The sequence below is a fragment of the Musca vetustissima genome, unplaced genomic scaffold (genome assembly GCF_032173495.1).
Source record: "Musca vetustissima isolate MV318-11 ecotype Yass unplaced genomic scaffold, APGP_CSIRO_Mvet_v1 utg46481, whole genome shotgun sequence".
Taxonomy (NCBI): domain Eukaryota; kingdom Metazoa; phylum Arthropoda; class Insecta; order Diptera; family Muscidae; genus Musca; species Musca vetustissima.
The window spans coordinates 7857-35029 of NW_026876003.1; the positions used below are offsets into that span (position 1 = coordinate 7857).

The following is a 27173-nucleotide window of genomic DNA, read 5'->3' on the forward strand; positions in this document are numbered from 1 at the left end:
AAATTTAAAAAAATTATAAATTTTGGTGTTTGACTTTGTTGCAGTTTTTTAACTCACCGTATATGCTATATGGTCTATTTAGAATATTTCAATATGTTGCAAATGGAATAAAAATTTAATAATATTTGTATTCTCCCATGTGACATGTTCCGAGAGTTTTTGAATTCCCATACTTTTTTAAATTCCCATGTTGTGCAAAATGGTGTGCTCAATTTCGAGCGAAAGTGCGAAAGTGGTTTCTGGTTTCTACCAGAAAAAGTCTAATGATACTGTAACACGTTCCAGTATTTATGGATATTTTTTCCTTTCATACACAAGGGTACCATTCCCGAAAGCCTGCAGTTAGCAGCTACCTTAAGATTTCTGGATGTTGGTGGGTTTCAGAGGGTAGTGGCAAATGATTTAAATATATGTGTTGATCGCCCAACAACGTGTAAAATATTGTGGAGTGTAATGAAAGTCCTGGAAGACAAAGTGTGTGCAAGCTGTGGACAGCTGCAGACCAGGACCCAGCCATGATGTTTTTATTTGGCATATGAGTGCAGCTAGGCAGCATTAACAAAAGAGGAAATGGTATGGAAAATGGTTGGCTTCTAGAAGACAGTGGTTACGCTTTAGAAACATCGATATAATAAAGTGCACACATCTGCAAGAAACATTATTAAAAGGACTATTGGAAATCTTAAAAGTATATTTCTTATAGATTCTATTTTTATTTTGATCATATGGTGGTTGAGTTGCCAGATTGATCTCGAAAATGTTACGCGCTGTTTTTGATAAAAGGAGCCTTTTTTATTTTCTTTAATTTTACTATAAAAACTAATGTAAATACTGTATATTTTAAATAAATATTGTAAAAACACGTTATATATTACTTCAGCGTTCTTTTTAAACTTGTACGTGCTCATAAAAACACGTACGATCTCATTTCGTTTTCAATCCAAAAGGCTATATGTGCTCGAATTATATTCCCAATATTTTTTTGGGAATTCGGAATGGAGCACACCAAATATGGGAAAATGTTTCCCATCCGAGCAAACTCGAAATGCAGCACATGGGCGATTGATTAGAAATTATAAAAAAAACCTTCAGTCATCGATCCCCATACATAAATCTAAGATTTCGCAGTACTCTTTCGGCTAACAACAATTAAACCAATTAAAGATAAAAAGCACTTCTTATGCCAAAAATTACATTAGGCACATTTATGTGGGGCAATTGTCAGTTTTGTGTGAGAGAGGTTGCCATTCCCCTCAGCTCTCTTACATAAAATTGAGACATTTATACCATCCAGTATATTACAGTCACTTCGGTTGCTTTAAAGTTGACACCCACTGTAGTGGATATGTCATGATATTTACCTATATAAAACATTTTCGCAAAGGTCTATATCCGCCTGAGTAACCAAAATGCCAACACACATATGAGGTTTAGGTCCCAAAAAAAAGACCTATATTGAGAATCCATATTATGGTGGAAATATTTGGAACACTTAAGCATACATACAACGATATATCTGATAAACAATAAATATATTTATTTGTCATAGAACACGCTTAGAAATAGATGACAAGCACATTTCACAAAAGCGTCACAACTCTGCTGGAGTTAGGGATGAGATTGTACGATACATGACGTATTTTAAATACTATAGCCTTTGTCAGCATTTTCCATGATTTTTCTTCATATCATTTACGCACTCTTTACTACGATATAATTTTTCATTATTTGTTATTAAAAAATTGAACATAACAGAGTAATATAAAAATAATTCAAAATGATGTATGTTATCTAATGCTCAATACAGCCAATCAGAAGGCCGTCATTACTTATTTACTTTAAAGTAAAAAAAATCAAAACACTTTTCGCCAATTTGTACAATCCCTAAAATTATCTAAAACAAACTAATAAACTCGTTTATTGTTTTATAACGGTGCCAAGTTATATGATCCCGTTCACACATCTAATAAAATTGGCTTAACACGGTGTTCGGTGACGACCGATGTTCGTTGACTTTCAATGTTTTGTTTATTCAGACTCGTGATACGTTTTGACAAAAATAAAAATTAGGGGAGTTTACCTATTGATTTTTTATTTTATTATCGTCATAGCTATAGGAAGTTTTGAGAAATCCATGAAATGTTTATTAATAGCAACATTGTAGCTAAGTTCAAGTGCTATAAAACACGACGTGATAATTTATAACTGCCTGCATATATATTTAATAATTGAATAGACATTATTTTTTTTATTTTTGTGTATATTGTCAAAACTTTATTTTGCATGTATGTTCATGGAGGATATTGTTTACTTCGATTTATTAAAATCCATTTCAAATTGTGTATCAACTCCATTCTAAGGGCATCCTTCAGGCTTTTGGCTAGTGCATATGCGATTGACTGGATCAAAATATTCTCCACCTGGACAGCTCTTGATTAATCCATAAATTTTGCCGCTCATCAAATAGCAAAGTACATATCTGTAATAAAAAATGTATAAAAAAGTGTCAGTCGGTATTGACAATAGATATGGACCCTCAGCCTATGACATATCGTATGTATTACACACTAATCATGACTTTGATGGATAAAGTACCAGCGATGATTGACCTATGTATTCGACAGTTGCACTAAATCTATTATTGGTATAAAAATTTAGGGCTGGTAGATTTATACCACACAGGTTCAACATCCTGTTTATTTAATGTATATGTTTTTATCAAATCCAATACTCCAGTGGATCGATGGGCACCATCTTCGATTTTCATTAGGGGTTGGTAAATATTATATAATATAAAATATCGATAAAATCGGAAAAATTATCGAAGTTTACCAATATGTTAGCAGTCATAACATCGCCCAGGATCTAAAACTCGACGATAAAACTGTTTTAAACAATTTACACAAAGCTGGATTCAAAAAGAATCTCGATGTTTGGCTGCCACACCAAATAACAGAAAAAAATATGATGGATCAAGTTTCCATCTGAGAAGACTTGGTCAAACGGAATGAGATAGAATTTCTAAAACGGGTGGTTACTGGAAATGAGAAATGGACCACATACGATAACCCTGTGCGAAAACGATCGTTGCCAAAGATCGGTGAAGCACCTTAAACGGTGGCCAAACCAGGAATAACGTCCAGGAAGGTTCTGCTATGCATTTGGTGGGACTGGAAGGGAATTATTTATTATGAGTTGCTTCCATATGGCCAAACTCTAAATTCTGATCTCCATGTTCAACAACTGGACCGCTTGAAGATAGAAATTGAACAGAAACGGCCAGAATTGGCCGACAGGAGAGGTATCGTATTCCACCAGGACAACGCTTGTTTGGGAAGTTTTAATGCATCCTGTATGGCGGATGCTTTAAAACTTCCCGGACTTGGCACTAAGCGATTATCATATTTTTCTTGCATGGCAAAATTTCTTTAATGTTAAACCAGTAAGGAAAGTAGTAAAGTCGGACTGGACCGACTATATGATCCCCTTCACCACTTTGGGTATATTCTACATATTTATCCCAACAGACGACGCGTTTTAGTTATATATCTATATCTGAACCGATTTCAGGGAAACTTGCCAGAGACTAATTTATATTACATCAGTACGTTGTATCAATCGGCATAGCTATGGATCATTTCACGAAGCTTAGCAACATCATTCTAGACTTAATTCAGTACCGTATACCAAAATCCGTGCAAATCGAAATATATATAGGGACTTTGGTGCACCAATTACATAAAATCGGATGAAAATATATATGGGAGCTATATCGAGATTGTCTCGAAACTTTGCACACATCATTCTAGATTTAATTCATTACGCTATGCCAAAATTCGTGCAAATCAAAAGCTTTCCAGGGACTTCAGTGGACTATTTACCTAAAATCGGGCGAAGCTATATATGGGAGCTATATGTAAATCTTAACAGATATTCACGAAACTTTGCACACATAATTCTAGAATTAATTCAGTGCGCCATGCCAAATTTCGTGCAAATCGAAAGATATATAGGGACCTTGGTACACAATTTACCTGAAATCGGGCGAAGATATATATGGCAGCTATATCTAAATCTGAACCGATTTTCATGAAACTTTGTACACATCATTCTAGACCTTATTCATTACGCTGTGTCAAATTTCGTGCAAATCAAAAGATATATAGGGACTTTGGTGCACCATTTACCTTAAATCGGACGAAAATATATATGGGAGCTATATCTAAACCGATTTTTCCCAATTTCAGTAGGGTTCGTCCTTGGGCCAAACAAATGAGCTGTGCCACAGGTCGCATTTATGATCCAATTCGGATCATAAATGCGACCTGTACTTGGTTTACAATGGATGATTGTGAAAAGCGACTTCTAGAGTTTTTTGCAAATATAGAGCAGTACTTCTATGAAAGAGGCATTATGAATTTACCTTTGAAATCATGTAAAATAGAGTCCTATAGTCCTTTAGCGACATAAGAAACGATGTGTACCATTTTTGTACCGTACATTCCATTTGGATTTACAAAACGGATTTCGTCGAAAAAAAAACTTGTGGTTTAAAATTGATATCATTAGCCATTAGGATGAGGGTATAAAAATGAGCTCTGTCAAATTGTATCTCATTCGAATAACAAATTTGTTTACAAGGTATGCATAAATCGATTCAAAAAGATCTATTACTTACTTCGTACAGGTAACATCATCATCGGTTTTATATGAACCCGTACTACCAGCATCCACACAAATTTGATTTGGATCACGAGGTTCTGTAGGTGCTGCCGGGGTAGTAGAAGTAGTAGTTGTCGTAGTTGTGGTGGTTGGTGTTGTTGTAGGAGCTGCTGTGGTAGTAGTTGTGGTGGTGGTTGTTGTAATTATGGGTTCGGGTGCAGTGGTTGTAGAAGTACTAGTTGTAGAACTTCCCCCTGGACAGCCTGGAGGTATTTCTGTTGAACAAAATTTCAGCACTGGATCAAAATATTGTCCAGTGGAGCAGGTGTTCAGCATACCCTTCAATGGATTACCATAGCAGACAACGAAGCTGCAAATTTAAAAAAATGTAATGTATGTATTAGTAATGTATTTGTTTCCGATTAATAGTTATTCCAAATATTTAATATATAGATTCCATACATAAGGTCCTGCATAGTTTAGGTAATTTGATCCTAGGTGTATTTTCCGTGCCGAAGTAGCTGTAATTTTTGCGTTCAAGGTTTTGGTGGTTAAAACACTCTTTTTGCAGACAATTTTTATATATCCGCCTATTTGCGATATTTAAATAATTTTAACAAAATTTTCCAAGCGATATATGTAAAAGTAGACAGTTCAGGTGTTAATGGACAGACTAAAATTAGGGGTTCCACCTCATCATCTGTATTTTTGACACATACCCGTTATAAAGTCCCTCCCATTTTCAATATTTTAATAATTATACCCTACACAACTATGTTGTCCGGGTATTATAACTTTGCGCAGCCCAAAAGTTTGTAACGCCGCGAAATATTGGCCCTAGACCCACCTTTAAATATACCGATCGTCATATCTCGAATAGCTGAGTCGATCTAGACATGAGTGTCCGTCCGTCTGTCCATTATAATTTGTAAACACGATACAGGCCACAGTTATGGACCAATCTTCACGAAATTTTGCATGTAGGATGGGTTCTGGCTAATGAAGACCCCTATCGTTTACATCCGATAACTTAATAGTATATCCAAGGGGAGTGGTTGACCTTTAAATTGATACCAATTACAGTGATGTATCTTTTCGGATGTAGGAATTATACTTAAATATTTACAGGCGTCTACGTATTCTGATATTATTTACAAACCTATTTCCACATTATAGGGCGGAAATGTTGCGCTTTTCGCTTTGAAATTTTACATGAAGTTCCGGTTATGGTCGCCTGCAGTTTTCGGTGATGTTGAGATGATAATTAGGGGTTGCAATGAACCGAAAACTTTATTTTTGTCAGAGTTTCTAGTCTCTCTAGAGGCCGTTTTTATATGCAGATCCTCACATATTTTACACGGTGAAGGGGATCTGACCAAATACTTAGAAGGGTTGTTTAAATAATTATCGGTCAATATTTCGAGGGTCAAATCAACCAAAACCTAAAGTTACCATTTTTTTTATTTTATGGCGGAAATATTCACCTCGGGTAAACAAGATTTGGAAAATATGCCAAAATTTAGAAAGTAAAGCAGTGGACCTATAATCTGTCATAATACCGCGAAATATTGCCCAGGCTCAGAATATAGAACCGCAGAAACCACATATGGTCGGCCTGTCCGACTCTTATTTCCAATCGAAGTGGCTTTTATTTGGGAATCTGGTTTTGGTGGTTAAAAACTTTGACATAACTGACCCATTTTCGATGTTTGGATGTCATAGCCGACCCCAGAGTCAGTCATGTGGTATTTCGTTTGTTCAGTAAGGAAAAGCTCCTAACAGACATTATCCAATGTAGGATAGGATGTAGACATTATTCATATAGGACCCCGAACTATTCTAAGTATTTTGATCTAAATTACTCACTCTGTGGAGGATATAAATTTCCTGTGAATCGTGCAATATTTCTATTATAATTGAAACTTACTTGGTACACGTTGGATCATCATCGGGTGGGAAAAATCCAGGTACTCCCTCGTCGAGACATATTTCATTTGGTGTACGTGGCCCGGATGGTGTTGGCAGCATCGTTGTGGTTGTTGTGATGGCTTCAGTGGTAGTTGTTGTGGGAACTTCAGTCGTAGTAGTTGTTGTGGTTGGTTCGGTTGTGGTGGTTGGCTGCATCGTGGTTGTTGTAGTGGGTTCTAATGTTGTTGTAGTAGTCGTTGGCAGCATTGTGGTTGTTGTTGTGGGCTCTATAGTTGTGATGGTGGTAGTGGGTTCTAATGTGGTAGTTGTAGTTGGTAGCATTGTGGTTGTTGTTGTGGGTTCCATGGTTGTAGTGGTAGTAGTAGGTTCCAATGTGGTAGTTGTGGTTTCCAATGTGGTAGTTGTGGGTTCCAATGTGGTTGTTGTGGGTTCCAATGTGGTAGTTGTGGGTTCCAATGAGGTAGTTGTGGGTTCCAATGTTGTGGTTGTTGCAGTTGGTTCCAGAGTTGTTGTAGTGGTTGTTGGCTGTAATGTGGTAGTTGTAGTTGGCAGCATTGTAGTTGTTGTGGGTTCCGTTGTTGTTGTAGTGATTGGCATCATTGTGGTAGTTGTTGTTATTGTTGGCAATTCAGTGGTTGTTGTAGTTGCTTCTGTGGTAGTTGTAGTTGGCAACAATGTTGTTGTGGTCGTTGGCATTGTGGATGTTGTTGGAATCATTGTGGTAGTTGTGATGGCTTCTGTTGTAGTTGTTGTTGGCATCATTGTGGTTGTTGTACTGACTGTAGTCGTAGTTGTTGGCATCACGGTAGTTGTGGTGGGTATCATCGTTGTTGTGGTTGTGGTAGGTAACATTGTTGTTGTTGTTATTATGGGAGTGCTCGTTGCAACATCAACTTCGCCGTTTCCTGGAATACAACTTGGCTGGAAGAAAAAATAAAAATGAAATAAGTAAAAATGATGTGTCGTGTCGAACTTTTTATTCCCCTTCGCCATGAGCTTAACATTTAAAATATCTAAAATTATTGGGGCTCCTAGGAAAAAACACATGTTATGACAGAAAAATATGTTTTAAATTTTCAAAGTATCGAGTAGAGGGGCTATATCGAGCTATATAAAACGGGGATAGATATTGCTTTACGGTAGTTATATTTGACATCCAATGAGAATAAAAAAATAGCATTGAAAATTCTATATCGAAATCTCAAAATAAAATATATATCTATGAAATGTTGAGAATATGGTTTTCCGACCGGAGTGACTTCAATTTGAAATTCGGGGTTCTTGATGAGTAAATAAAACTTCTTCGCCGAAAGTTTGCAATATTGGTCCATACATTAACAGCCCTCATATAAAGATCTCACCACATTTTCGGTATGTTGAAGATCCTAACTAAATTTGCAATATATATTTTGTTGTCATAGAGGCTAAACAAACTTCTGGTAGTTTACATGTATGTCAATATTTTCACCTAAGAATCCCGATCGATTTTAGGTATTTTGAATGCCCACCTCATGGTAGAGGATATCAAAATTTCGTTCTGTCCGAACTTGACGATTTATTTACTTGTTATTCAGATCCCTTAAAGAGTAGCTCGATATTGTATGACATCGAAACATGTTAGGATGTGGAAAGAGTAGATCGTTATTGTATGTCATTGAACTTCTTATAAAGAAGATATTAAGATGTATAACGTTTGGATCAAATTAAGGTAGCAAAAGCGTAAAATGCGAAATAAGAGACCTTTACGGTCTTTAAAAGACCACAACCTGCCTATAAAGTCCAATAAAAGGACTTGTATAGAAATCGCACTACTTTTCTATTAAAAGTACGCGCAAATATATTTTTAAATCTTAAAAAATGTCCTTCCTCCCCATACTTACCCGCGCAACTGATTTATCATTACAGAAACCATTTTCCAATGTGATATCACACACTGTTTTCTCCGGGCAATAGGATATGTGTCCCTCCATTGGCCGATCTTCACCAAAACAAAAGGCAATTGTGGTTTCATTGAGGCAAGCGAAAACTTTATATTTATCACAGACGCCACAGTTTTTACCATCATCCGGTGCAACATTGGTTTCATCAATTCGTTGACAACTTGGTGCCAAATTATGTTCACGCGGATAACATATCAAAAGGGCCGAAGTACAAACGAAATTTTCGGGACAAGTTTTATAGTCCTTGGTGGGTTGGCCTTGAAAGAAAACCAGAGTGATATTAATTCCTTAAAGGAAAATATTCAAAATACACACCGTTTACACAAGGCGAATAACGATTTTGACTATGACAGGCCACATTATTACCCGGCTGGCAGACATTACAGCTGGCATCGATAACAGCAACACACAGCGCAGCACCAAGTAGCTGAATTATTTCAGAAAATAATTAAATTGTTTCCATTTAAATTTTTCGGTATATTTTTCAATTCCTACCAATTTCAATAGAGGTAGCATTGCCCTGCTTAACAAAAATTTAATAAATATTAGCTGTTTTTTTTTTTTAATTTATTAACGGAAGTAAATTTTTGTACGTTCGTAATTCACCAAGTTTATTTTCACAACTAATTCTAATCATTTCTCCAAAATATATCATAGTAAAATTTATATTACGTATTTAACTGTTATATCTTTATGACTTGACATATGATAATTTTTTTGTTGAATTTAGCAAAATTAGAATCAAAATTAAGGTGTGTTCCGATACAGTAGATTGCCCTTCATAGATAAAAACAAAAACATATCCGAAATTTTGTTTATTTTTTATGACGATTTACTAAAAAAAAATAAACTAAACTAAAATTTGGGGCAATGACGCATCAGAGAACCATAATTAAAGATAAGGTGCTCTACATCTAAGAATATTAGGTATTCTGTCTGTAGAGGACCTTTAACCTTTAACTTTATAGAAGACTAGTAGATGTTATTATACCTCTGAAGAAGATATCCAGTTTATAGAAGAAATATAAAATATATCCCTTCTCTTGAGGAGCTATAGATTGTGACCACTACCTAGAGAACCTGTGAAAGGAATTCTGTCTATAAAAGGCCAGTGAATAAGCCTGTAGTAAGTCTCTTTAGTCTATAGAAAATCAGTAGAAGATTTTCTGTCGATAGAAAGTCTTGCGTCTATAGAATTCTTGTAGAATTTTTTCTGTCTATAGAAAATCGTAATAAGGCCTTCTGTTTATAGAAGTCCTTTGAAGGGTATTCTTACCCATAGAAAACCTGTATACGTTCTTTTGTCCATATATGATTACGAAAGAGTTTTAAAATTACTTTTGTCTAAAGAAAATCCGAACCTGGTTTGAATCATATAGATCTGGAAGATCATGCCGGAATATATTGAATTCGTTCTTTCCAGCTACATAACATGGTCAGGGTTACTTCCTGTGTGCATGGAAGTGTGCCTGCGTGAAGAGTGATCTGCGCTCGTATAGGTGCGTCTTTTTATAGTTCATGGAAAAGTGCTGGAAAGGATGGTTGTACGTCTTAGGGAATGCTACAGCGAAGGCACGATCGTGTATCAGTTCGGTTTTTGCCGAGGGTAGAGGTACGTGGACGTGTGGTGGCATGTGCAAGATAGACTGAGCGGGTCAAATTCCAAATACGTCCTTGAATCATTTGTCGATTTCAAAGGCGCATTTGACTTCTTTTTATGGGATAGCGTGCTCACAAGGTTGTCAGAGATTGGGTGCAGGGAGATTGCTCTACAGAAGACTTCTATTCTGAATTTTGTCTATAAAAAAAACTTTTAGATTTTGTTCAGTCTGTATAAAATTTCAATAATGTTTCCTAGCTGTAAAAGGTCTGTGAAATGTCTTCTATCCATAGAAATCCTGTGTGTAGACCTTACATAGGAGTTTTATAGCCCATAGATGTCCTGTGTGTAGACCTTACACAGGACTTCTATTGCCTATAGAAGTATTTCTGCCTATAGGGAACCTATGAGAGATTTTCTGTTTGTAAAAAAAATTGTATAGGTCTTCAGAAGAATAGTATAGGACTGCAAATTCTAAAAAGTCTCATTCTCCAGAAAACACCTGTGTGAGTTTTTTTGTCTATAGAAGTTCTTTTGTCCATAGGACACCTTATGTCTATAAAAGTTCAGTAGAAAAATTCCAAATTTTAAGACCGGTAAAGTTTTTCTGTCTCTAAAAGATTGTAGATGGTATTGTTTTTATGAAAACCCCAATTCTGAAGATCTTTTTTCCATAAAGGACCTGTCGAAGGTATTCTCTTTAAAGAGGATCTGTATATATTAAAACGGTGAAGGGTCTCCTGTGTATAAAAAGTTTTCCGTTTCTGTTAAAGTTTCTCTGGCTGCAGCAGACATGTAAAATACACCTTTTGTAAAAGTTCATCTGTGTTCATCTCGAAAATATTTTGCCTATAGAAGCCTTGTAGAAATTATTTTATCTATAGGGGATCTGTTAAAGGGTTTCCCTTTCAAGGTTTTCCCTCTTCGTACGATCCATATTCTTTACTTTACCTGCAATTTTTAAAATCTCCCCATAAGGGTCTCCATCTTCACATGAGGTTCCGGTTATGGGCAAAGCGACTCTATAATTTTCGAAGATGATCGGGGAAGAAATGGGTCGAAATTTTTTTTTTAGTTGATTTTCTATATTCGCCACAATTAAGCCGAACATAGAAAATTGAACTGAATATAGTAGATCCGCTGAAATTTAGACCTCAGTGGTAGTTAGGTAGGGTTTCATTTGGTTGGCCCGTCCTTCTCTCCAGATTCACTCCAGTAGATGAGCGAATTGCTATAATCCGTATAAAAGTGAAGTTCTTCTACATCAGTCTCATCTGCGCCCATGCTCCGACCGAAGATAAAGATGAACAGACCAACGACATATTTTACGAGAAACAGCCTAGAAACAGCATATGACCGTTGCCCTGGCCATGACATTAAAATTCTGCTAGGAGATTTTAATGCAAAAATCGGAAGGGAAAATATCTTTGGCCCCACAGTCGGAAAATTCAGCCTTCACGAAGAAACATCCGACAACGGCATGAGGTTGATTGACTTCGGGGCAGCAAAAAACATGGTAGTTAGCAGTACCAGATTCAAGCATCTCGATATACACAAGGCCACCTGGATCTCTCTTGATCAGCAACGTGAAATCAAATTGATCATGTTGTGATAGACGGAGGGCATTCATCCAGTGTTTTAGACGTCCGATCGATCCCTGGAACGAATATCGATTCGGACCATTACCTTGTGGCAGCCAAGGTACGCACCCGTCTTATGTAGCAACAAAGGTGCGATCAAAAACAACACGGAAACTCGACGTCGAAAAGCTGCAAACACAACAGGTAGCCGAGGCCTACTCCGCACAATGGCAAAGAATTACCCACTCCCTACAAACTGCAGCAAAAGCAACACTTGGGTACCAAAAACCACTACCAAGAAACCCATGGTACGATCAGGGGTGTCGTAATGCTACTGATGTGAAAAACGCAGCGTATAGGGCAACCCTGCAGACAGTAGCAACACGTAACGTGAATTATCGGGAGAAAAGGAGAGAGGAGAAACGTATTTTCAGAAAAAGCAGAAAGAACAAGAACGTGAGCGTGAGCAAATCGAGATGTACAGGAGTCAAAATAAAGCCATCTCTACGTTCGGCATCCCTGCAAAATTGTAGGGTTATGCAGGATAACTTTAACTGGCACAAGATCAGCAGTTAAAGTCGGAAAGGACATATCGGAGTCCTTCAATACCGAACGAGGATTCAGACGAGGTGACAGTTTGTCGTTTGATCTTTTTAATATCCTACTGGAAAAGGTCATACGAGACGCAAAGGTGAACAGAAATGGCACTCTGTACACCAAACAACACACTCGCCTACGTCGATGACATCGATATAATGGGTCGAACATTGCGAGCGGTAACAGCCACCTTTGAACAAATTGAAAAGGAGTCTGCCAAAGTGGGTCTGGCAGTAAACGGCGAGAAGACCAAGCTGATGGTATCAACGCCCAAGACGTCCAGTAGACTCGGACCAACTGTGGAACTTGAAAACTACAGCTTCGAGGTAGTTAAAGACTTTATATACCTTGGCACCGCCGTAAATAAAACGAATGACATCACTATGGTCTGAGCAAACAACAAAAGCAAGGCCACCTCCAGCCAAACCAAACTCACACATTACAAGACGCTGATTCTACCCGTGCTATTATATGGATCAGAAGCATGGGTACTTGCGTAAGCAGATGAGGCAGCTCTTGGAGTGTTTGAAAGAAAAATTCTTCGAAATATCTACGGGCCGATCTGCGTCGACGGTGAATATCGGCGTCGAATGAACCACGAGCTCTATAATTTATACGCGGACATCGACATAGTATGTCGTATTGAGCTGCAGCGACTACGGTGGCTAGGCCTTGCTATGCGGATGAATGAGAATGCCCCATGGTTCGCGTAGAAGGGGAAGACCACGAATTGGATTGAAAGACCAAGTAAGAAAGCATAGTTGTAATTTGGCATTTCATTTTTTCTTAGAAAAGTTCGAAATACAATACCGGAAAAAAATCCAAATTTCTTAATTACTTTGATATATAAACATTTAAAAAAATTCTTTGTTTAATTTTAATCTATTGATTTTATATTTATTATTTAGTTTATTTAAAAATAAATTTAAACAATACAACAATTTTCACATATTTTTTTATTATTCGTCGTCAATAAATTTCACCAATACGGCCCAAGAAAATATTTGAATTTAATTTCACGTGGTTTTTCTGTTTAACTTATAAATGTCAGACCTTTGTTCTTTTAGATTTATTTTAATCCAATAATAATGATAATAATTACAATAATGATACCTTCAATAGAAATGTTATATAATAAATGTTGCAAAATAATATGTGTATGTATTTACGTATGAGTGTTACGGTAATTGATTGATATTGAATTTCCATTTGCAATAATAATATTAATAAATATAATTTAAATAATACAAAAAAATAAATTTTTGATAATAACATGTCATTACAATAATTTTGTTATCATCATTTTTTCCATATGTATGTGTGTATATAAAAAATAAAATTATTAATTTTACATTATTTTTTCGAATTTACTAATAAAAATACATTTTGTTCTTATTAATTCTGTTGTTGGTAGTTTTTTTCTCCTTTCACTAATTAAATTATATGCCTCTGATTTATGTTTTCATTTTCCCTCATTTTCCTTATATTTATCATACATTCGGCTTTACAAGCCTATAACCTGACACTTATAGAGTAAACCACATAATAAATTGTACCAGCTTGTATAGATTTACAATGGGGAATTTCCATTTGGATTTCTCTTGGCGTCGACGATTCGGCACCAAACTGGGATAATGCACCGGTTTTGATATGTGACAATTCGAAATAAGCGTACCGCCAGGATAGTCGACAGACACCGCATTGCCAAGTTTTACGCCATCACAATCGGTGACATTGAGCGTCTTATCGAAACAGATACGAATCTCCTCCAAATAGCTTATGTCCTTTTTACTGTCATACAAACAGTGAATGGAAGGATTTTTGCCCAAACCCTTTACCAGGGCAGCGTGTATGGCCACCACGGTGTTATTTGAATCCGGGTGTATGCCAGAATTACCCAAAATATTCGATAGTTGGAAATCTTCACGCCACGTTATACCCTGAGAGAAATATTTCAGTTCATTGTTTAGCTCCTCCAGAGCAGCGGCACAGGTGCCATGTTTCAGCCATTCATGTTTCCACAACCAATCACCTTTCGATTCACCATCAATGTCTGGCCAGAAATGATTCAACTCATCCTTGATATCGTCCAGCAGATTTATATCGAAATTTGCCGTCTTATTACAGAATGAAGGTCCAATGTGACCTTTCTTCGTCGGCCACACACCGTGTACAGTCCAAAATTCCTTGGCTGCCGGCAATTTGCATTCATGATCTTTATCTTCTTCTCTCCAATGATAGCAGGTGGTCACCGGCCATTGTTGGGTAAATATCAGAAGATCCCATTCATAGTTGCCACCATTTTCCATTTCAATATCTAGATCATCATGATATTCCGAGGAGCTCAACTCATCGGAAAAGAATATGTTTTGTTCTGATTCTGGGATGCGTTTTAGAGGATCACCTTTGCGAAATTGCAGATCGGCCAATTCATCGCTGTCCACGGAAGATTCACTGAAATGAAATGGAAAATGAGAAAATTATTACCACGGTCAGGGCCTTAAATCGGTCGTTACATATTAGTAAAGTCAATTATCAGACCATAAAGATTTTATTTTTATAAACACAGTTTCTATTCGATGTTTTTCTATTCGTTGTTTTATTTTTCTATGACGAATAAAATCACCTGGCATATAACATAATTTACAATATATCTCCAGGTTTTGAAATTGTCCTCATAAAAGGTTTCCGAATAAATTAATGTATGGTGGAGGGTATAGAACGTTTACACAACTATAGGTGGATCAAATATCCTAGGAGTAGTAGAAATGTAATCAAAATTCTATCATAAATACTACGATCTCAATCCTAATTTCAATTAACAGGGGCAGATTTCTTAATCGACATACATTTTTTCGCTGATCAAGGATATTTTATGGAGTCTCCGATGAATATTTCCAGATGTTTCAAACGTACGTGACTCTCCACCTTATGGTGAAGGGTATACACATTGGGTACATAATTGTTGCTTTTGTTTATTCGTCACATTTCCTACAACTAATACTGTGTGACCTAATTTCTTTTCCTTATAAAAGCAAATTATCAGCAAATCCAACTTCAACAACAACAACAAAGGCTTGCAATATTTCTTTTTAATTGACACACTGAATTTGATATGTGAAATCACCGACATTCAAATCTGACATTGTAGTTGTGCCTTTGTTTATTTATAAAATGATTAGTATTATAATAAAACAAACGGCTGATGTCCATATAAAAATATACAAATTCTATTCTAAAGGGGAGTAAAATTAAACTTTGCTCACTTGGAGTTGAATTGCCCCACTTACAGTGGTCTGGGTATTTAGTTAAACAGGCATTCCATTCGCCTGATATTAGATTTATAAATATTGAAAATTTTAAACATTTGTGAACAGGAGGTACCAGAAGTTGTGGACCATTGGGTCCCAGCTTCGGACTTAATCTCAAAGTTTGGTTCAAATGGGATAATCCTTTCGCATGATATTATAAAATTAATATTTAGCATAATTTTGACATTTTGTATGGGAGGTACCAGAAGGAGTTGACCGATATTCCCCATCTTCTAAGTTTGGAAGAAATATTAAGATGCGCAAAGTTTGGATGAAATCGGTTACTACCTTCGATATTTAGCGTGCGCATCAGACGGCCAAACAGACATTCGACTCCAAATTGACGGAAACGATTTGGTCCAAAGAAACATGGGATCTAAAACCAATATTTCGAAGACGCACATGTGCACCGTCCCAAAGTTTTTATACCCTCATTAGCCATAAGGCTGAGGGTATAAAAAAGAAAAGGGTGTTCCGCAAGATGGTGTCATCTAGCCCTTACTCATCAACTTTTATATTCCATAATTTCCATATTTTATTTTCCTCCAGATGGCACCATCTTAATCTCTGGAGTTGACGACGGCGAAATCGAATAAAAAATTAAGAGTTAAAAGCCACCTTCGATTTTTAATGCACAACTGTATTATTTTTTTAAATATGTTTCGAAGATCCAAATATAAGCATGGATATACTATGTTGGGGAAAAAGAAATCCATTATTTTTATTGTGAAAATGGTCAACACGACTGCTAACATGCCGGTCGACTTCGATAATTTCTCCAATTTAATCGACATTTTCGACGAGGTGAATCTTTAATATCAAAAATTCCTGAACGGTATATAATTGGCTGTTACAGCATCGGAACGATAAACGCCATTCAAAATTTTAGACGCTTGACTTGTACCGAATTTTCTCTTTGTTCACTTTCGTTATACCCTACACAATTATGTTGTCAGGGTATTATAGCTTTGTGCAGCCTCAAGAGTTTGTAACGCCGCGAAATATTGGTCCTAGATCCTTTAAGTATACCGATCGTCATATCTCGACTAGCTGAATCGATCTAGACATGTGTGTGAGGCAAGTATTATATACAGAACATAGCATATTTCACAAGGTGAAGGGGATGTGACCAAATACTTAGAGCGGCTGTTTAGATGATGATCGGTCAATATTCCGAGGGTCAAATCAACCAAAACCTAAAGTGACCAGTTTTTTATTTTATGGCGTAAAAATTCACTTCAAGAAAAAATGGAAAATATGCCAGGGTTAGAAAGTGGAGCTGTTGACCTATAATCGAACAAGAGGGTGCAAATAACACGAAATATTGCCCAGTTTCAAAATATAGAACCGCAGAAAGATAGAGTTCCGTGGTAGTTGTGGAGGGTATAATATGGTCGGCCCGTAAGTCTATACTGCTCCGCTCACTGGTTTTTAAAAATTCATCAATTTCTATATCCGACACAGCTATGTTATCAGGGTATTATAGCTTTGTGGAGCCCCAGGAGTTTGTAGCACCGCAAAAAATTGGTCCAAGTCCCACCCTTTTGTATACCGATCATATCTCCACTAGCTGAGTCGATCTGTCCGTCCATCTGTCCATTATAATTTGTAAACACGATACAGGCCACAGTTATGAACCAATCTTCACGAAATTTTTTATGTAGGATGGGTTATGGCCAATGAAGACCCCCTATTGTTTTTAGTAATGATCGATTAACATTTAGGGGATTAAATGGACCAAAAACTTTATTTTATCTGATTTTCTGGTCCTCCCAGGGGCCGCAATTATGACCCAAAAATCTCATGGAGAAGGGAATCGGGCCAAAGAATAAGCACACTAGCAGCAAAATTTAGCGCTGATTGCATAGAAATTTTCCATGAGGATCCAGGTATGGCCAAGGACAACGCCTATAAATTTCGATGATGATCAGATAATAATTTTTGGATGAAGTGGACCTATAACTTGTTTATTTGTGCTTTTTCGAGCCCATCACAACACAACCCTCGGTGAAGGGAATTAATTAGAAGGGATGTACTGAATATTAGTAGTATTTGTTGATCTCTAGATGGTCCAGAGGGTACAAATATCACGAAATATTGCCCAAGCTCAGAATATAGAACCACAGAAAGTTATATTTTCGTGGAAGTTGTGAAGGGTATCATATGGTCGGCCCCGTCGGACTATACTGCTCCGCTCACTGGTTTTAATATATTTTTGGGCCAAATATAAGCGTGGATTTTTAAAAATTTTCTTTGAAGGTCCAAACAAAAGCGTGGATTTTTAAATATTTTAGATGGTCCAAATACAGGCATGGATTTAAAAACAAGTGAATAAACCGTTAAGTTCAACCGGGCCGAACTTTGGATACCCTCCACCATAGGTATATTGACAGATATTTGATATGAAAATATAGGGAATATACCAAAAATAACCTATACCGATAATTCTACAAACGGATTTATGTAAACCATTATGTACACCAAATATAAATTTCAGCAATTTTTAATGGGGATTTTTCTAAAATCTGAAACCCCCAAAGCGTGGACTGATACTAATAACCTGTGGTAGAATATAAAATCCACAAACCACTGCAATTTAGATTGCAAAGTTATACGAGACTTTGCTATGTAACTCAATTCTTTCCTTCCGGAAATATCATTATATGGAGGAGATGCCTGAATGCCTGCCGATATACATGAAATACAACTTTCAGAAATTTTTATGTATATTTTTCTCAAAAACCCCAAAAAGTGGATCGATATTGACGACGCATGGTAGGATGGAACATCTACAAAATACTGAAATTTAGAGGTTTCAGTTATATAAGGCCATCACCACAGTTTTTATGGGGACTACCCCTAAAAGGGGGCGAATATTAATAATTTTTACAAAGAATTTTGTTGATACACGCGTACAAGAACCGCAAAATATCGAAAATGGGGTGGTACCCTTATATGGGGGCTACCCGAAAAAATGGACCTATAGATATAATTTATAGTGGAGAGATTTGCTACCAAATAAGAACTCGAAGTACTAAATTACAGTCAATTCGGTCGAAAAATACTGTCAGAACCCACAAAATACCGAAAATTTGGGGGTACCGTTATGTGGGGACTACCAGAAAAAGTGGACCTATATTTATAATTTTTAGTGGAATAATTTGGTACCCAATAAGAACCCAATGTACAAAATTTCAGCGAATTCAGTTATAAAACGCGCCCAAGAAACCAAAATACCAAAAATTCGGGGTACCCTTATATGGGGGCTATTCGAAAAAATTGACCTATATTTATAATTTTTAGTACGGAGATTTGCTACCCAATATTAATTCAAAGTACCAAATATCAGCGAAAAATGCGATCAAAACCTCTTAAAATACCGCAAAATTGGGGGTAACCTTATATGGGGGCTATCCGAAAATATGGACCCATATTTATAATTTTTAGTGGAGAGATTTACTACCCAATAAGAACTAAAAGTACAAAATTTCAGCGAATTCAGTTGAAAAACGCGCTCAGGAACCTCAAAATACCAAAAATTGGGGGGTACCCTTATATGGGAGCTATGCCTAAATGTGGACCGATGTAGCCCATCATTCAAAATTGACCTGCCTGTAGACAAAAGACTCTATGCAAAATTTTGGCGATCTATCTCAATTCGTTTAGAAGCTAGAGAAATTACAACAGGCTTAAATCGCCATAGAATTTTACGCTGATCAAGAATATGTATACTTTATAGGGTCGGAAATAATTATTTCGATGCGTTACAAATGGAAAACAAAACTAATATACCCTCCATACTATGGTGGAGGGTATAAAAATATTAGAAAAAACACCAAAAATTTTTTGCAAAAAAAATCAGGATTTTTTCAATGACTAGTGGGTCATTTAAAAATATGTTAAAAATATTTTTTTTTTAATTCCAACATTCTCATTTTTTACGTACCTAAATGTAGTACCACCTATTACTCTTCCTACAATATTCATGTTTTGCGCCATGAATCTTTTGTACGGTTTTAGTGTACATTTCCAAAAACACGTTGGTGCATTCCGCATGCCGATCACTGTATGGATATGGATCTACCTACCCACAACAAATTTTGTATTGAGCACTGTTACAAATTTTAAAACCGAATACTGTGTACAACGTTGGGTTATTTAATTGTTTGTGTTATTAAGGGGTATATAGTGAGTGTGGAAGAGAGGAAGGGAGAAAGAGAGCACAAAAGAGAGGAGGGCCCACATAATGCTAATGATTTGATTGAGTATTAATTTGACATTGTTATTGTTTACAAACAATATTTAGTATTTCCAAAAATATTTCTTCAGCTGTACCCTCCATCCATTTAAGCAAAAGAGTGGTTAATAATGACGGAATTGCCCAACACATAACTATTTGCCAAAAAAAAACAGAAACCAACTTACCTGTACACCGTGGCAAATGTTGAAATCACACAAGAAAATAGAAAAATATTGCAAATATTTTGAAACATTTTCACCGAATCAGCAACCAGCTGAGTTGAAAATATGTGGAAGAAATTTTCTTAATTTTCACTGCTGTTGTTGTTTTCTTTTTTCACTTTGGAAAAATGCGTATGTGTTTTGGTTAATACATTGTGTTTGTCGCTATCGTAGATTCTTTCAAGGTTTTTATGATGTTTTCGTATTTGCTCTATATTTTTTTTGGCAAGATATGTTTCTTCTTCACTTGATTGAAATTATTTGTGGATTTCGTTTGAAGAATCGCTTACAATTGAACTCTTCTTTTTTCTAGATTTATTGAAATGACGTTTTCTTTTAATATGCCGATTATCATCATATTAGCTTATGGATATGGTCTTTTTATGTTCCTCTTTTTTCTTTATTTATTGTTTGCTTTATTTGTTTAAAATAAATTAAATTGTTGAACACACACTCATTCACATACTAACACAAATCGTTATGCAGTCTTTTGTTTGTTATAATATTTTAAATGGTATTATTATTCTTTTTTTTTTTTGCAAGCGGGTACAATCTCTTTTTGATTTCCTCTTTCCTTTTTAATATTTTTTTCTTAATGTTTAGTTTCGAGTGTTGTTATTTGTCGTCGCTTCTTGCTTTGTAGCGTCGTATGTTTTGCTGCTATTATTTCTTGCTGGCAGTTTGAAATGTCACATGTGTGTGTGTGAGTGTGCTAACCTATCAAAGTACTTAGACGATAACTAGTCGTGCTTCTTCTTATTCCATTTTAATGCTGTCATTTGATATTATTAGGAAATATATCATAGGAATTTCTGAATTTATTTTTTTATTTTCTAAAGCAAATTCATGTATTTTTTAAATAAAACATTTATAATTATTAGAAAATTAATACACTAATATATTGGATATTTTTTATTGTATTTCCTACGTTAAATGTTACTGAATAACAAAGCAACGAGTTACTTAGTTACAACTAAGGCGTCACTAAATATTATTTTTAAGATACAGCACTGCCATCTGTATGTGAGTGTACAACTAAATGGTATGTGGATATGATAAATGAAATCTTTGCTGTCAGAGATGATATAAATAATATCGTACTTTTTCTTATGAATACGAAAACAGTTAATGAGTTCAACACCCAGAGGCGGTCCGATAATATAAGTTCCGTTCCAGAACATAAAGATATCTAAAATTTTTGCAACATTTTAATCGAAATCCGTTCCAATACCCTGGATATTAGAAAATCCTTCACCCAAATTTAAGAGAACACCAACAAAAATCGCCCAAATGTTTTGAGTAAATAGATCTCAAAGATAACGATCTTTGTGATATATTTACTCAAAACATTTGGCCGAGTAAAAATGGGAACCAGGAATGCCAACTTCTGATTGGTAGGGATATTTACTACCCACAAAATCAAAATGAAAAATTATAATAAGAAGATTTGTCACCCAATGGGAGCTCAAAGTACCAAATTACAGTCAATTTGGAAAATACGTGCCCAAAATACCGACTAATGGGGAGTACCGTTATATGGGAGCTATCAAAAAAAGTGGACCGCTAAAGATCATTTTTAGTAGGGATACTTGCTAATCAGCGAGAATTCAAAATACCAAATTACAGCCAATTGAAAAAACATGTCCATAACTCCCAAAATACCGAAATTTTGGAGGTACCGCTTTATGGGTACTTACTTACTTAGCTGGCTTGTTAAAGAACGGTTGTTCCCTAAGCCGAACTTAAAAAAGATTTCCAAGCGCGTCGGTATCGAATTTTTCTTTCAAACACCCCAAGAGCTGCCTCATATGCTTGCGCAAGTACCCGGGCTTCAGATCCATATAATAGCACGGGTAGTATCAGCGTCTTGTAAAGTGTGAGTTTGTCCTGGCGGGAGGTGGCCTTGTTTCTAAACTGTTTACTTAGACCATAGTAGCATCTGTTCTCCAAATTTCAAAACTGATGTCATTCGTTTTACTTACGGCGGTACCAAGGTATGTAAAATCTTTAACTACCCCGTTCACGCAGCACGCTGTATAGCACTTTATATGCGATGGGAAGGAGACTTATTCCTCTATAGTTGGCACATATCGTCTTATCTCCTTTTTTGTGAACGGGACGCAGGATGCCAAGGTTCTAATCATTGGGCATGCATTCCTCTAGCCAAATTGTACTAATCCGCTGGTGCATGCTCCTGACCAGCATCTGGCCTTCGGTTTGGTGTTTTACTCGTTGATAAAATTTCCGGACTTCATTCTGACTCCTGTACATCTCGATTTGCTCACACTCACGTTTTTCTTGTTCTTTCTTTTTTTCTGAAAAGACGTTTCTCTTCTCTCCTTTTCTCCCGATAATTCTCCACCACGTTACGTGTTGCTACTGTCTGGAGGGCTGCCCTATACGCTGCGTTTTTCACATCAGTAGCATTACGAGATTCCTTGGGTTTCTTGGTGGTGGTTTTTGGTACCCAAGTGTTGCTTTTGCTGCAGTTTGTAGGGAGTGGGCAATTCTTTGCCATTGTGCTTCTATACTATTATCGGGACAAGAAGTGATTTCTTCAAGCAGGTGGGTAAGTTGAGCGGAGTAGGCCACGACTTTCAACGTCGATTTTCCGTGTTGTGTTAGATCGCACCTTTGCTGCTACATTTAGACGCCACAAGGTAATGGTCCGAATCGATATTCGCTCCTCGGATCGATCGGACGTCTAAAACACTAGATGAATGCTTTCCGTCAATTTGATTTCTCGTTGCTTGATCAGGAGAGATCCAGGTGGCCTTGTGTATATCGAGATGCTTGAATATGGTGCCGTTGTCTTATGTTTCTTCACAAGGGTGGGGCCAAAGATATTGTCCCTTCCGATTTTTGCATTAAAATCTCCTAGCAGAATTTTAATGTCATGGCCAGGGCAACGGTCATATAGTGTTTCTACCAAACAAAGGGAGAGGGGTAGTTGTACCAAACAGAGTCGGAGTAATAACAATGGCAGTGCAAAATTCCAGTTCTCTATCTCAAATATTGCGATATCTATCACAATTTCAATACACAACCGTACATGGCTAAAACGAAGACTGGGATGTATTCCGTTTAGAAAACAGAAGCTCTTCTCTTATAGAAGATCAGATATTTTATAGGATATCAGATGGTCGTTTTATTTAAAACAAATAGTACCTATATATCTGGACTTTTAATATCAGTTAAGCTGATATTATCAATGAAGACCCCAAGTGTTTCTCTTAGAATACCATAACATCTCCTTTATAAAATACCTGACAGTAGTTCATAGAGAAGACAAAGAGGTATACATACTTTAAAACAGGCGTTTTTAAATTAAACCAGTAAGGAAAGTAGTAAAGTCGGACTTGGCCGACCACTTAGGGTATATTCTACATATGTATCCTAACAGACGACGGGTTTTTGTTACATATATCTATATGAACCGATTTCAGGGAAACTTGCCAGAGACTAATTTATATTACATCAGTACGTTGTGTCAATCCTAGCTATGGATCTTTTCACGAAGCTTAGCAACGTCATTTTAGACTTAATTCAGTACCCTATACCAAAATTTCGTGCAAATCGAAAGATATATAGGGACTTTGGTGCACCGATTACATAAAATCGGACGAAAATATATGTGGGAGCTATATCTAATTCTGAACCGATGTTCGCGAAACTCAATCTAGTCTTAATTCAGTACGCTATGACAAATTTCGTGCAAATCGAAAAATTTTCAGAGACTTTGGTGCACCAATTACCTAAAATCGGATGAATATATATATATATATCTGAACCGATTTTCGAATCTTTGTACACATCATTCTAGACCTTATTCATTACACTGTGCCAAATTTCGTGCAAATCGAAATATATGTAGGGATTTTGGTGCACCATTTACCTTAAATCGGACAAAAATATATATATGGGAGCCATATCTAAATCTGAACCGATTTTTCCCAATTTCAATAGGGTTCGTCCTTGGGCCAAACAAATGAGCTGTGCCAAATTTCATTCAATTCGGATCATAAATGCGACCATTACTTTGTTTACAATTTAACATGGACAGACGGACGGACATGCATAAATCGACTCAGAAAGTGATTCTATGTATATTCTCAAAAGGAACCATGGGTCTAACTCGATTATTCTTGCCTGTTACAAACATATGCACTAAGACATAATACCCTGTACCACAGTGTGAAGGGTATAGGGTAGGGTACAGTGTTAAGGTATAGAAGACCTGGAGGTTTTTTTCTTAAAAATACCAGTTTTTTTTCGTAAAGAATATTTGCAAATGGTATTTTTATAGAAGATCAAAAGGCATTCTTATAGAAGTACTGCTGGTGTTCTTATAGGAGATCGTGAAAAATTATTATAGAGAATCAGTCATTTCAGCTTATAGAAGACCGGAAGGAATACGAATCAGAAGACCTGAAGGTCTTTCAAGAAATGTTCTTATAGAAGATGAGGAAAACTGCTTATAAAAGACCAGAATGTAAGCTTACAGAAGACCCATAGGTCTACGAACAAGAAGACCTGAAGGCCTCTCATGTGTCATATAAAACTATTCTTATAGAGTAAAGGATAATCATCTCATAAAATACCAAAAGGTATATACCTAGAAGTCCATTGAAATATCCTAAGTGGAGGCTACATGTTATATATGTAGAAGACCAGAAGATAATGTCATATGCAACAAAAAATTGGACTTATTGTATTATTTTAGAAGATCAAGAAGACCAAGACATCTTCTTATAAAAGTATGACCTGGTCTTTTATAACGAAGTTCTGAAGGACTTCTTGTATAATATCTGAAGATCTTCCTTTAGAAGATCTAAATGTATTCTCCTTACACATTCTAGTCATATTTTTCTATATTAGCTATATTAACAGAATTCTCTGACGTATACCAATGTACGATTGAACTAAAATTAAATATGGAACTTACTAAAAGACTTACTCTAATCGTTAGCTACTGAACTAATCTCAGCCTTAGATAAAAATCACTAGTAGTAAATGGCGCCAGATTGGAACCCGAAGATACGAAAAGTTGAAAAACTTAACCGATTGTGGGAATAAGAGGAGGAAGCTAAAGATTCGGTTAACAGAGACGGCAAGTGCCTTCTTAAGTCAGGAATTCCTTACCAGGATAACTTGCTGAGACGAGAGAATTTAAACAAAAGGGCTAGAATACATTCCGAGGACTACCCGTAGAATATCTAGGGAAGAAACATAGTAAACATAATAGAAGGAAATGAACACCGATGAGCATTCCTTCTACATTCCCCAACAGCAAGAGCCTGCGATAATCATATTAATAATCGCCATTATTTTCGAAGTTTTCTTTATAAATTTGAAAAGTTTTACCACTTTCTGGGTAAGGGAACAGACCAGTCGTGATCCATAGATAAAATCTACAAACCAATGAAGGAAGCTTAAATATCACGCTCACTTGTTTTTCATAAAAAAAAATATTACAGTAATCTACCGTTACTTATCATATCAATATCCTCAAACACATGCATACATAAATATAATTAACTGCATAAATTCACCTAATAAATTACAAACACAGAACAACAATCATGATAATAATGATGGATAATATTTTTTAATTGAAAGATAATTGACTTCCTCTTTTGTGTGTGTGTGTTTTTTTTTTGCCTACCTAAATGGAATGTCCCCAAGCTAACGAGTGTTATTGACATTCATTGCTATCCCTACATATGTACGCGGATGTACACTTATGCCAATACATCTGTTCGAAATTTGTCTGCATTATCGATCGGACTAAATTATTAATAGAAATATCAACAACAACAAAATAAACACGACTAATAATATCACAAATTGACAAGATAACAAATCGTTTTAATCAAATTAGAAATGCTACTGCAGCAGGGTTGAATTTATGTGACATTCAACAACAAAGCTACATACATAATGCACATATAATATTATGTACATGCAAAAAAAATGTTAAATAAATACCAATGAATTTTTTATACCCTACACAACTATGTTGTCAGGGTATTATAGCTTTTTTATACCCTACACAACTATGTTGTCAGGGTATTATAGCTTTGTGCAGCCCCAAATGTTTGTAACGCCGCGAAATATTGGTCCTAGACCCACCTTTAAGTATACCGATCGTCATATCTCGACTAGCTGAGTCGACCTAGACATGTGTGTCCGTCCGTCCGTCTGCCTAGACCCACCTTTAAGTATACCGATCGTCATATCTCGACTAGCTGAGTCGACCTAGACATGTGTGTCCGTCCGTCCGTCTGCCCATTATAATTTGTAAACACGATACAGGCCACAGTTATGGACCAATCTTCACGAAATTTTGCATGTATGATGTGTTCTGGCAAATGAAGACCCCTATTGCTTTTGGAAAAGATCGGTTAATATTTAGGGGATGAAATGGACCAAAAACTTTATTTTTGTCTGATTTTCTTGTCGCTCCAGAGGCCACAATTATTACCCAAACATCGCGAATTTTTGCATGGAGAAGGGGATCGGGCCAAAGAAAGGGCATGCCTGTTTTGATAAAAATCGGTCAATATTTAGCGGGTCAAATGGACCCTAACTTTTGTGTGAAAAATGACAAAATTTGTATTCTATAGCGTATATATTTACCACTGAAGGACATACACCCGAGAAGTTGAAAATATACCGTAGAGGTGTAATTGACCTTTAAATTGATACCAATTATATTGCCGTAGGTACTCGTATGCGGGAGTTACACTTAAATATTTACAGTTGCTTACCTATTTATATATATTACTTAGTAACCTATTACCACACTGGAGGGCGGAAATATAGCGCTGATCGCTTTGAAATGTTCCAGGAGGTTCCAGTGATGGTCAAGGACAACGCCCAAAATGCTAAGTGATGATCAGATAACAATTTTTCGGATAAAGTTTACCGAAAACTTAATTATTTGTGCTTTTCGAGCCGAAAGCCGAACATCACAACACAACCCACGGTGAAGGGAATCTGGACGGGTAATTAGAGGGGCTGTACTGATTATTAGTAATAGGCTAAACTGATAATAGATAACATATTCAATGGAAATGCCAGGAAGGAAGGA

At 36.2% G+C, this 27173-nt stretch overlaps 2 protein-coding genes across 2 annotated transcripts in view; both read right to left on the reverse strand.

Moving 5' to 3' along the window:
* Window positions 1–4674: 4674 nt before the first annotated feature.
* On the reverse strand, window positions 4675–9047 carry LOC133338545 (mucin-2-like). The gene is made up of 5 exons (XM_061546718.1): window positions 9027–9047; window positions 8847–8958; window positions 8472–8788; window positions 6590–7512; window positions 4675–5032 (listed from the first exon to the last, which is right to left on the reverse strand). Exons 1-5 carry the CDS (start codon window positions 9045–9047, stop codon window positions 4675–4677), a joined length of 1731 nt encoding a protein of 576 aa, XP_061402702.1.
* Window positions 9048–13823: 4776 nt separating this feature from the next.
* LOC133338546 (uncharacterized) overlaps window positions 13824–27173 on the reverse strand; it is a 39155-nt gene continuing 25805 nt past the window's right edge. Inside the window, exon 2 of the mRNA XM_061546719.1 lies at window positions 13824–14762. Coding sequence (XP_061402703.1) covers window positions 13835–14762 — 928 coding nt within the window. The 3' untranslated portion in view covers window positions 13824–13834. The remainder of the gene's footprint in view (window positions 14763–27173) is intronic.